The following is a 13,555-nucleotide window of genomic DNA, read 5'->3' on the forward strand; positions in this document are numbered from 1 at the left end:
GTTCTGCTCGAATGTATTCAGTAATTGTTGAAGGGTGTGGTCGTGCTGTCCCCAGTTTTCTGCTGCAATTAGAATCTCATCTACATATGTAGTAATTTTGTTTTTAAGATCCTGTGGGAGAATTGTATTCATGCCTCGTATAAAGCTGCAGACGAAATAGTTAGTCCAAACGGATGTTTACAAAATTGGTAACATTCATCAAAGCAAAATAATGCCGTATACTTTCGGCAGTTTGGATGCAACTGGATTTGCCATAATCCTGATTTGAGATCGAGGGTGGTATATATAGAGGTGCCATGAAACTTTTGCAGTAACTCTTCTAACGTCTGTGGTCGGTCAGTTTCTGTAATGATTTTTTTATTAACCTTACGTGAATCTAAAACTAAACGGAGTGATCCATCCTTCTTTTCAACGATGTGTAATGGATTTATATATTGGCTTGCTGCTGGTTCAATTATACCCTGATTAGTCATTGCTCGTAACTCTTTCTTAATTGCTTCTGTGTATATATGCAGGATTGGATAGTGTTTTGCTTTGAAAGTATCGTGTGGTTTCACCTAAAATTCGTACATAAATCCTGTCGTCGTTCCTGGAACATTGTTAAAAACTGTTTTATGTTGCACAAGAATATTTTCTAATGTTGTGCGCTGTGTCGTCGTTTGCTATACTGTCTCCAAACTTGCGTGTAATTGTCTCTAGTACATTATACTCCTGTTCCTATGCCATGTCGTTATTATGTGTATTCGTGTATAGTGTGAGATAACAATCGTTATCTTTAGAATCTGCAATAATCTCGATCCTGTGCAAATTTTGTTCTTCTGAGGATACTGTCCTTTGAAATATCACTACCACTTCACTGTCTTCCTTCTGCAATGTTAGGCATGACAATTTAAAGTCAATCTTAGTGTAGTACTGTGCGAGGAAATTCATTCCTAATATTATATCAGTTATTAAATGTGGAACTATCCAACAATTGCTGTGGAAGGTTTGCCCTGCAAAAACAAACGTTAATTGTGTCTGTCTTTTGACTTAAATGATTTTTTCCTGGAAATTCTCCCTCAACTTAAGCTTTGTGTAATGAGAATACGGGGTAATATCATTATTGCTATTTCATCTGTTAACTGTGTCTTCGTTAATTACGCACATTGGTGAGCCTGAATCAGTTACTGCTAAAATATTTGGTGACTTTAAATTTATCTGGGTTATTGGGTGGCATATAGTTTTTTGCATGATCGGTTTTTCGTGTAACAGTGAGTCTCGCACATCATCGAATGTAATGGCATTCTCTATCGTTATCTTTTCTCTGTCCTTATCCATAGTGTCGTCATTTAGAGATTCATCACAGGCTATCTCTAGTCATAAATTTCATTTTCTTTCGGGGAGTGTTGTGTGTTTTCTATGAGCTGTACTGTTCTACCGTTTTGATTATTAGCGGTAGGTGGCGGATGAAATCTTGTGTATGGTACATTCATACGATAGCTTGGTTGTTGTGCACTTTCTTAATTTCTATGAAAATTATCATTGTCGAATGTCCTTTGTGGTCAGTGTTAGTTTTCTCTCCTTTTATCGTCATAACTGTGGTTATACGGTAAGGCACGTGTGTTTCTCTGAAAAGACTGTCTTTGTTCGTTGTGTGTATTTTGCGGCTGACCCATGTAATTGTTTACACCTGTCGCATTTTCTTGGAGATGAGTCATGTGTAAGTTTGACCGGTTCGGCATTTGCTGTCGTATATGTGTCGTGTTATTTGGATGGCTTTGTTGTTGTCTTGAATTGTAATGTACATTGTTATTATACTGCTCTTCATTGAATCCCTGTGTGTATTCTCGATTAAGGTTTTCATTTTCACTGCGAAAGCGTTTATTATGATTGTTATTGCCAAATCGTTTTGCTCAAAATTAGTATTGTTTGTCTGGTTTGCGTTATATTATGAAAAGTTCTTATTAACAAACGTATAATCTGCCTGGTGTACCTCTAGCAATTGCAGGATGTCTCTAAATGCGTACACGCTGTCCTTTTGCTGGTCTGTTAATAATGACACTTTCAATGCTCTGGGGAGTTTTGAAATACACAGCTTATTAATGTGGCTTGACTGTATGGCTCATTGAAGTATTGGTTTTGTTCAACCATATACTCGAAAAATTGTGTAATTGTTGGGAAAGTAGAATTCTCGAAATCTGGCAGACTAATTAGCAGATCTTTAATGCTACTCTGTGTGATATCTGACCAATATCCTGCTAGAAATGCTTCCTGGAATGCTTCTACTGACAAACACTGTCTAGCAATTGGTCGCATTCTTCTCGCTGATTCCCCTTCAAGAAAACTAATAATAAATTTAGCTTATGTTGAACTGGCTATGATGGTGGGAGTGCCGCACTGAATTGTTGGATCCAGTCCAGTGGAAGTATTTGCGTCCTGTCGTTTTTAAATGTTTTAAACTTTCTCACTGAAAGGAAATGCTTGTGGTCGAAACCGTCATGTCTTTGTGTGTAATTATTTTTATAATGTTGTGAATAAGAATTTGTGTGTCTTTCTTCCTGGTTAAGATCTCTTACTCTCTGAAGTCTACCGACATTATATGTATTGTGCAACTGAGGCATGTCGTAATGGTGTGTGCTCTGTTGGAATTGATTGTTTGCAGTTGTTTCTTGTGTGTCCGCTATCCTTTACTGTAAAGAATTGATTTTCGAATGTAAGAAATTATTACGTGATTCTAGTTCTGCGATTGTTTGTTGCACATTTGTAATTTGCGTATCTTTACTATTAGAAATCTGTTGACCTGAGACTGGTGTAGTGTCATCTGATTTACTGTCATTGGTAGTATCTAACAGGTCTATTCTTGTAGTGAGTTCATTGATCTTTTCTGTCAATTCGTTTCATAATTTACGATTACTTTTGGTTACTTTCTTAAAATCTGCTTTCAGATTTTCTGAGTCTTGATTGATTTCTATGTGTTCCATTTTGTCAGTTAGTGTCAGAACTTCTGTTAAATTATCCCTAAAATTCTGGATTTCAGTGTGTGTAGAAATTTTCGCCTCAATTGTATGTGATTGAATTTCCGTGAGCCTCTCTTGTATTTGAATATTTGTCTCCTTAATCGTTCCGATTTCTTCCGAAATCGAGTGTATGTGATTATCCACGTAAGTTTTTCCCTGAGCAAACACTTTCTTTTGCTGCACTGTCGCTGTTTATTAATTGTTTGTGATAGTTCTTTTCGTTCTTTATTCTGTGATCGCACCAGTTTGCGGTGACATGTCAGTTTTCTGTGTGATTGTTAAAACGTTCATCAATGTGAGCGTTTTGTTTATAAAAGTTCTCTGTCATTGTTTCTCGTATGCTTACCGCGAATGCTTCTTGTTTATCTGTTATTTCTTGAATCATGACGGGTAATTCTTGGTTTGATTTTTCAGCGACTGCTTGAATTTCTACTTTGATTTCGTGTTTTAGATTTTGGTACATTTTGTCTAATTTCTGATCTGTGTGTGTGTGCGTTCTGCCTTGATTTCGTTTTTTAGGTCTGCTGATTCTTGTGCCCTTGTGTTAAAGTTTAAATTCATGTCTTATCTCATTTGTAGCAAAAATTCCATTACTGGATCCATTTCGGATTCACTTCTGTGTCTATTTGTATTCGTTGTTAAAGGTTGTACATCTGTGTTTGTTTGAACATCCTCAGACGATTGTAATCGTGTCACCTCTTCTGTGGTTTCGGAATTTTTGTCAATAAAACTGTGGTATCTGTTACGCAGATTGTGTAGCTGTGTACCGTTTGAATCTGTTTCGGCACGTAATGGAGTCACACTGTTTGAGTGCATTATAGTGGTTTCGTTACTGAAGCTATTATGTCTGCTACGCGTAATTTGTGGCTGTGTAGCGTCTGTTGTATTTAAAAAGAAATTATTTTGCACCAATGTCTCATTATCAGTTGGTATATCTGAAGTTGATTGTTCGTCAAAAGATTCCATATTATTACTACTCTCGAATGTCTGTTCACCTAACGTTTCACTATCGGGTTTTTCACACGTATTATTTCTGTCTATTCCTGAAAAGAAATTCTCGTCAGTATTTTCTACACTTTTATCACTTTGAGAACGAGTAATTATTCTGTGACATGGTCTATAATTAGCACACGCAACAAAATATATCACTGTTTAAAGCGGATTCAACACTGAACAAACACTTTTCAACAGAGAATCAATAGAGCAAACAGAATTGCCGATGGGCTGTGAATTAAAGGTATACAGTTTAGTATAAGTGTTGCGCCACTTAACACTAGCTTATTCATACAATTGTCAGAGTCAGTATATTCATTTTCACAGTAGATTCACTAAAGTGTCTTACCGACTGGATGTCGCTAAGTGAAACCTTCCAGTCCCCTCTATATCTCTTCTGTTATTGATAACCTTCCCTTTTACAATATACTATGAAACCTTTACTTAGGATTTCTATCTCTTGCTTAGTAATAATAAATGCAATCTTCCCTTTGAAATTTATTCTGTTTCTCAATCTTCGCATACAAATTTAATTGCTGCAAAAGTGGTTTTCGGATTATTTCGACGAAACATAGAATGTGTCGTCGTCGTGTGGGCCTCAGTCATTATCTGCAATAACCCAAAACTGTTCCTCACCTTTTTTACTGTTACTGGATCGCCATATGACCGCTACACCGAACTGCGACATGAATATACTTGCTCTGTTTTACTATACTCTATTGGCTGCTGGTGGGCTTTCATAATAAGTTGCTATATTTATCACCAAAGCTGACGTTATTCTTTAATAGCAAAGCAGACGTTATTCTTTAATTAATTTGACTGAAGTTACGTAATCCATAGTTAAACTTTTTCTTGACAACAATAAAATTTTGCAAAGTTTTACGTAGATGGTTTTTGGGATGGATTATAATTAGAAATGCAATATCGCTGGCAAAAGTTAATTATATTCTGCATGAAATGATTTTACAAACGTTCAAATGGGACTTACTTTTTACAATAATCTTACAACTAGCAATGCGCAAACATACCTCCAGTACTCTTGAGTTTCTCAAAAAATTAATACAGTAATATTAGTTCCTCTTATTATAATAGTTAGCTGATGTCTCTGTATATCCGTTTATAATCTCTTGTAAATCATAGCTAGTGGCTGGCAGGCACACGGCTCCTCTCAACCTCTCGCTTCAGACCTGCTACCGACGCGCTTCATTTCTCGCTTACTACTGACTTACTACGAAAGCTAAAGTGCGGTCTAACCTGCCAACAATGCTTTCTGGTGCAGATAATCCATGATCCCATTACAAAATATATTAATTGCGCAGTCTTTCTCGCTCTTTTCTTAAAGTGAATCCATACGCGGTTTCTCCGTCCTTTTTAAAATTATGTGAACAGTACTTTGGTGCAGAGATTCCCTGCAACCACAATTATTTCCAACATGACAAACATTAATTATTCCTACTTAATCCTATTAATAAAAATATAAACATCTTTCATTAATTGTGGTTTGACAATAGAAATATACACTTCTTACAACAACATCACATACTCAGTCACATACCCTTATTCCTAAGCGCTTGCCACTCTGGTTGCTTCACTTTTTCGTTAGGTAATATAAATTGTTTCTAGACGTAGATTAGGCTGCTTAATGCATTGTTTTCTTATTAGGGAGGAGCCGGTTTCAAATTCCCATCGGGCTGCCTCAATCAGGATGCTCCACGGGTTCTCTCAATCATAGCAAATGCATATCAAATAACCATGCTGTCGACTGTATGCTAAAACACTAAACCACTCTTTATTTTGTCGATCCTGTACCATGACCTGTTATTTGGAAATCACTGTTATCTTTCCAATTTACCAGATATGAGAGCCATCTGAGAGTTTCAAAGTCCGTTTTGTTAGCTTTATCTTGAAATCTGAATCTGAATTTGATAATTCATTTGTCAACAAGTATGCACAATATCGAGTATAAAACGGAGCGATGCGTCTGATACTCATAGGTGCGGGTGGAAGACCACAATGAACGTGTTGGCAATATTGCTTTTTGCTGTGGCCGCTGCCGTTCAGGTAAAATGTGTTGCAGTCACGTTAGCACATATCTTATAAGTGGAGCAAACAGACTGAGTCATTCAATCGCGATTTCGAACATTTTGTAGATTATTTCGAGGCTACCGTCAATGCATTTACTGCTTTTAACCAATCTTACCACCAAACTTACATCAGAACTTATGTAGACTGGTTCAAACAATTAAACAATACAACATTACACTGTAGTCGAAAAGCCAGTTGTGTACTGATCAGCTGTGCTGAAATACGACGATTTGACAATGGTTAAGGTTATATCTAGTATATTTTTTGTAACAGGGTTTGATTTATACTCCAAAGTTATTTAGTAGCTATCCTAATTGACAATCTCATAATCAACGTAACTTCGCAATAAGATTCGTCGAATTTTAAATGAACTACATTGAGATTCATTGGTTAAAGTCACATAAATCATTCTTACGTGATAATCATAATAATAAGAATCTGTCAAAATATGCAAAATACGCAGTTCCATAAAAACACAGAGTTCAAAGATACACAGTGCATCAAATGATATAAATTTCTCAAAGAGCTAATGTGCTTGCTAGGAAACATCTACGACTATAGAATTTTGATCATCTAAGCCGGAACTACAAATACTGATCTATACTTTACGAAATTAATTTAAAAATCTTAAGTAAAAAAATGTAGCTTAGCTTATGGAAATATTATCCTTTTTCTAGTTAGGTCACATATAATGCAATTTTTTATCGTTTTCTCCAACTTCCTGAAGTAATTCACATTCTAAATATTAAAATACCAAATCATATGAAGAGAGCAGACTTTGTTGTGTACAAAGTCCAGAATCAATGTCTATGATAAAGAATGGAAACATGCGTGAATCTACAGCGACAATGTAATATGTAATTATCGAGTATTTCTGAACGTGGTACAATTTTTAACATGTTCAATAATTTCCGAAAATATTATTATTATTGTTTTAATTATTCAAATTTCTCCAAATAATTTCACTGTTTCTTAGCCGCAAATTGTGTGAATACACAATGTATTCTATCGTAAATAATTTGTTAGAATGTAGTGTTTCAGGTAGTTGAATAAATTTAGTAGCACATCAGTTCTAAGAGAACTGAATGAAAGTTTACAGACTTTACACTCACACAACATTTGTAATGTAAACCATTTCATATGTTGTCATAATTTTCACAACATAACACTTGATTAATGAATGCTTTGTTCCTATTGAATGTTTTTAAGCATATGTCCTAACCAATCATATTACATCCTTCATGCAGGCAAAGGTGCAATCCCCGCTCTCCCATTTTCTAATTGAGTAATTCTGTTTAATTACATTTCATGACCGCCATCAGTCAAGTGATTGAAGGAAAAGTCCTGAGCGTTGCAGGCCATTTGCCCCCTAGTAAAACACAGTTACGACTGGATATCGACACTTGTTAATACGTTTTGTACATTCGATCTGCTATTATTACTTCATGACAGCTTCAGTACCGTATTAATTTCAGTTACTTTAGGTTTCCTCATGTTTGTGTGGAGCTTCACATCCTTTGAAGATTTATCTGGTCATACAAAGTGAAGAACCAAGCACATCAATTTTAATGATTTTGTGTGGACAATTTACTAATAGTGATTACTGTTTTAACTTCATTAATTCTGGTTGTTTATGGACATGTACAGTGGTAATGCATTTAACTCGCAACAAATCGTAAAATAATTTGTCACCACAGACGCGTTCTTGCTCGATTCTAGTTCAGTATTATTAATACATGAAATAATTTGCTGCCTTAGTTGATTACTTGAAAACTAGCTGTTTCCTCTGCCTGTGCTTGCGTATCAGTAGTTTTGTTAGGATGAATGACGGTGAGTAAGCTACTGTACATGCAATAACCTGAGATGCCCTCATGTGTTTGCTTGTTTGGGTAAGTTTAGCTCAGGATGTGTGCCATACACACCGCACACCCTCTCCCTTCCTCCGTCACATCTCCTACTCCAGTTCACAAGGATGCACGCACACAGCGTTGTTGCTGAGTGGTGCAAGCGTGTTCCATCCGTTATTTCATGATTTTATGTGCAGCCTTTTTTTATTTTCTAAAATATCCTATGTTCTTCCTCGAGATTTAAGCTGTCCCTATACCACATTTTATGGTTCAGCAGTTTAGTCGTGAAACCATAACTCAGATACGTTCGCGCATATTATAGTACAGCACGGATTAAAAACATTGAGGATTGTGTAAGCGCTGTCTACGTTACATTGAATCGTATTTCGTAAAACATACCAACCAAAAACAAGCATTTCTCCAGTACGATTAAGTTCATAAGTCAAAGAATAAACAGCTTTTTCAAAGAGCAAATATTTTCTCCTAAGTCGCTTAATATTCCTTAAATCAATAAATTACTTAAATTACACACTTTTTTATTGTATCCTGCGTTCTTCAATAGCGTTCACGCTATCGCTATACCGAATATCATCAAAATCTATTCAGCGCTTTAGTCGTGGAAAAGTAACAGACAAACACCCTTTCGCAATTACAGAAACTTAAATTACGATATTTTTTCTTGATCCGATTTGACATAACATAGCCTGTATGTAGCCCCAATCTACGCTCAAGTTCCTGTGAAAACCCCACTAAAATTCGCCTTTAAAATAGAGAGACAGCCACAACGGTTTTACAGCACCATTATTAGTATAGTTACATTTATCGAAGATGACGTATTTTCGACGTATGGTTTTGCTGAACACGATATCAACAAAAAGGTATAAAATTCTTTTGTTGACAGGCGCTGCCCCAGTATGCGACGCTACAGCGCAATCTTACACCTATGGTGAAGACAAAGCCACTTGTGCGTAAGTATTTTTATAATGTACGAGAACCAGAGAAAAGTTATGTTTCACAGCAGTATTTAATTCACTCTTACTTAATCCTCGAATCTGTGACATTTTTAACTGGTTGCTTACTTATTGGCGACCTTCAAATCCGCCTATCATAGAATACGTATTTCTCGTAGCAGCAGAGTCATACGTCGCAAATTGTGTGTCATTGCTTAACGCCATATTGTGCCTATCACCATTTACCTCTCTTACATCTTTCTGTTCTGAAATGATACAATGGTCTAAATCATATTTGTTGTAACTAATATAAATTTCAAAATTAACTGCGCATACACTAGTTCAGTACACAAAATCTGCTTTAAGTCTTTTCTGCCTGGTCATTTTTGCGAACGTTCTTTGCATATATGACATTCATGTCCAAGGTATTATAAAAGTACCCTTGAAATAACTGTAGAATCTTCACATGGTGCTACCTGCCTCCCTACATTATCGATCAATTGTTATTTCCGCCAAGTCCTCTGAGCGGGAAACACAGTGTGTCAAACGTCTGTGGCACATGTGTAGTATCCTGGTGCCTATAGTACTACAAGTAAAAGCTGGGGGCTCTATCCTCACAACAAAAGACATAAGCTGTGATAACAGGCCCTTGATGGAATCAAAAGTAGAATAGTGAACAAAATGTGGAGCAAGGATTTTCTGCGACATACGTAAGGAGCAATTGAAAAAAAAAGAAAAAAAAACTCTGGACAACGCTAACAAAATGATATCATAGGAAGTGAAGGGGAATGGATAAGTGGTACTATTGTTTTACTACGTACTTGATGCTGTGGTATGACGTGGTAAGCGCGTTCGGTCATTGAGAACGGGAAAAATCCATCTCCTTCAGGAACTACATCGTAAGATCCCTCCGAGAGCATTGACCTCTTGTGAACCATCACGTGAAAACTCTGTGCTTATTTGGTTGTTATGTTAAATGTTTCTTTTAGTTACCGATTAATACAGGTGGCATCTTCGTCACTCGGAAGGCGCCCTTCTTACATAGCATACTGATTGCCATGTATGAAGGCAAATGCAGTGTTTCTTGACTTCAGAAATGCTTCTTGCTCATTACTACACAAAGAGTTAATAACGAAACTGCGATTGTATAGGATATAAAGTGAAACACGTATCTTGTTTGAGAATTTGTTGGTTTAAGGCGCGGCAGTCATGGACTGTGCGGCTGGTACCGGTGGAGGTTCGAGACCTCCCTCGAGCATGGCTGTGTGTGTTTGTCCTTAGGATTATTTAGGTGAAGTAGTGTGTAAGCGTAGGGACTAATGACGTTAGCAGTTACGTCCCATGAGACTTCACACATTTGAACATTTTAAGAGAATTTGTTAGTATGGAGGGCACAGCATGTTACCTTAACAGGGCAGTCATCTATAGACGTAGAACTCCAAGCATGCTGCAGGGAAGTGCGTGGAAACCATTACTGTTAATATTGTTATATTAATTACCTAGCAGTTAAATTTAATAGTTATCTCAGATTTCTGTAGATGATTTACTTACCTTTAATGAACTACACTGTGGGAAATGTCGCACAAAATCATGTCAGTATTAATAAGACTTCAAAGCTGTGCTAAAATCGGAACCTTAAATGTTCAGAACTTTGAAATTGGGAATTTTACAAAATGGGAACAGGTAGTATAAATATAGGGTCCAGCAAAAAGACCTCCTGTTTTTGCAGAGGCCACTGTGTGAGTTATCTTGGTGTTACTGATGTGGACGAGGTATCGATCAGTAGCGTACATGCCATTCTCAGCAGGCGCCTTCTCTCTTCTTGAGGAGAAATCGCCTGCCCCCCCCCCCCCCCTATGTCACCTGATTTATTACCTTCTGATTCTTTTTTTTTTTATTACGGGACACTTGGAGGCTGAAGTGCACAAACATATACCCACAACTCTGCAAGCACGGAAGGAGGCAATCACCCAGGAAGTGGCTGCCATTACATTGGAAATGACACGAAAATGGACAGCTCCTGATGAAGGCTTCCTAAATGTGTCAGCAATGGAAGACGACACGTACTAACTTAAAATGGCATAGCATTTGTAGTTCACAAATAAAACTCCGTATCTTTCTATCTTTGCTTGTATCCACCTTTTGAAATACGGGAGGACTTTTTACCAGATACTGTGCAATATCAATGACTTATGATCGGAACCAATAAGCTCATACAAATATATGGGCGAAACAGTTTGCGAGTTGATAAAAAATCATCGTACAGGCTCAGTTGTAAGTAAAACAGGTGTTAAACTTCAGTTCATTGATAGAAAATAGGGAAACTGCAGTTAGCCTACGAAGTATATTACTTACAGAACACTCGTAATGCAACCCATTCTGCGATACGACTCATGTGTGTCGGACCAATATCAGATAGGATTGAGAAGGAGTATCTGCCACTTGGAATGCTCTGCGGGTCGTATTTCCACAAAGCAACAGGACGTTGTATACAACTGGAACTAAGTATTCGCCTCAAGCTATGTAAGGCAATTCAAGTACTTTCAATAACTGCTTAAATTGAATGTCATATAAGAAAGAAAAACACCCAAAACTCTTACAGACTGGTCCTTCATTTGTTGAACTTCTCCACTAGTCTCGCAACAGATGACTTACTGGCAGTTATTGATCTTTACCACTAGGGCAGCTCAGGGTTAAGGAAGTTATGCACTTCTGGCAGGCCCTGTCGCCGAATTTTATATCTATGATCTACGGTAGTGAACAGCGACACCGCCAAACCTCTCGGACCAGTATTCTAGGCAACCCATAGCAGCCCCTAACTATTCCGCATCCACATGCGTCAGCCATTAGAATGGATGACGGGCGAGCTAGCGCTATCATCAGCAGCCCCTCTGAGATTAACTAGTGGGATTTAACGGATCCGCCAGCCCAGTCCCACAGCTTGCTCTTGGTGGGAGACTCACATTGTTCTCAAAGCTATCCATTCATTCTGCTGGTTCTGCCACATATTCCACGTTGTTACGACGTATCGACGGTTTGTGGTCGTCTTCTGAGCAGGAATTAATTATTGCGTCGATGAATCAGCACTTGTACGTACACTTGGACATTCTCTTGATGTGTGTCTACAGTGAGGTGACTCATTCGGTTCCTCCTAATATCGTGTTGCCGAGCGTAGTGAAGCAACAAGTCGTCGTAAATCCAATGAAGAAAATTTGAGCTATACTGCCTCCATAGCCATTCATAATTGCGAAAGAGTTGACAGTGCTGGATTTTGTCCACGTACTGACCTCTCTGTTATGCTATAAATATTCTATCCTGTCGGTAAATGTCGGCAATTCTAAGTGGCCAAATCTTTCGCCCGAGTTGCCCAGAATGTTCTTCACACCAGTCGCGAACAACTGTGGCCCGGTGACGTAGGGCATTGTCGTCCATAAAAATTCTATCGTTCTTTGGGAACGTGAAGTATATGTATGGCTGCAAGTGGTCTCCAAGTAGGCGAATATAACCATTTATAGTCAATGATAAATTCAGTTGCGCCAGAGGACGCAGTCCACTCCATGCAAACACAGCCTATACTACTGTGGAACCACCATCGCTTCCAGTGTGCCTTACTGACAACCTGGGTCCATGGTTTCGTCGAGCCTGTACCATACTCGAACCGCACCAACCTATACGATCACGAGCCCAGGAGAGGCGCTGCAGGCGATGTCACACTGTTGGAGAAAGCACTCGAATCGGTCGACTGCTGCCATAACCCATTAACGCCACATTTCGACGCACTGCCCTAACAGACACGTTCGTCGTACGTCCCACATTGATTTCTGCGCTTGTTTCAGACATTGTTGCTTGTCTGCTAGCACTGGCCACTCTGTGCAAACGCTACTGTTCTCGGTCCTTAAGTGAAGGCCGTCAGCCACTACACTGTCCATGGTGAGAGCCAATGCCGGAAGTTTGGTATTCTCGTCACACTTTAACTCTGTGGATCTCGGAATATTTACTTCCCTGACGATTTCAGGAAGGGAACGTCCGATGCGTCTAGCTACAACTAACATTCCGCTTTCGGAAGTTGTTACCTCTGTAATGCGGCCATAATCACGTAGGAAGACTTTTCGCATGAATCGCTTGAGTGTAAATTACATCTCCCCCAATACCTTCTGCACGCTGTACTACCGCCATATATATACATGTGTATATCTCTGTCGCATGACTTGTATCACCTCACTGCACTTCCTAATTGTTGAGCGGTTGTTAGCGCTTCAATCCAGAACCGCGCTGCTGCTACGGTCGCAGGTTCGAATACTGCCTCTGGCTTGGATGTGTGTGATGTCCGTATGTTAGTTAGGTTTAAGTAGTTCTAAGTCTAGGGGACTGATGACCTCAGATGGTAAGTCCTATAGTGCTTGGAGCCATTTGAATTTTTGCACTACCTAATTATTTCCTAAGTTCCCTCCCCGATACTTTAATCGCTACTTAATTCACCAGGTTCCATTTGTGTTTTTCTCTAACAATGTCACTTAATGTACGAATGCCTATTAGTTGTGTCGGATAGAGAATTATGTGTGTATTGGATTTGTTTGACGAATAAAAGTACATCTACAGTTGCATGGCTGTCTTACTTCAAATGCACGACCAGTTTCGTAACGTTAGTTACATCATCAGGTGAAGTCTTGAATATAAAGAAACC

At 38.3% G+C, this 13,555-nt stretch overlaps 2 protein-coding genes across 3 annotated transcripts in view; both read left to right on the plus strand.

Moving 5' to 3' along the window:
- Window positions 1-13,555, plus strand: part of LOC126327949 (brachyurin-like) — a 226,800-nt gene that overhangs the window by 78,904 nt on the left and 134,341 nt on the right. The gene's annotated exons all lie outside the window — the stretch shown is intronic.
- LOC126327897 (brachyurin-like) overlaps window positions 5,986-13,555 on the plus strand; it is a 141,911-nt gene continuing 134,341 nt past the window's right edge. The window contains exons 1-2 of one of the 2 annotated variants that reach the window (XM_049995930.1): window positions 5,986-6,050; window positions 8,823-8,889. In XM_049995930.1, coding sequence (XP_049851887.1) covers window positions 6,003-6,050; window positions 8,823-8,889 — 115 coding nt within the window. In that variant the 5' untranslated portion in view covers window positions 5,986-6,002. The remainder of the gene's footprint in view (window positions 6,051-8,822; window positions 8,890-13,555) is intronic. The other variant, XM_049995929.1, reaches the window with a different exon arrangement.

This window comes from Schistocerca gregaria, chromosome 2 (assembly GCF_023897955.1).
Source record: "Schistocerca gregaria isolate iqSchGreg1 chromosome 2, iqSchGreg1.2, whole genome shotgun sequence".
NCBI classification, from domain to species: domain Eukaryota; kingdom Metazoa; phylum Arthropoda; class Insecta; order Orthoptera; family Acrididae; genus Schistocerca; species Schistocerca gregaria.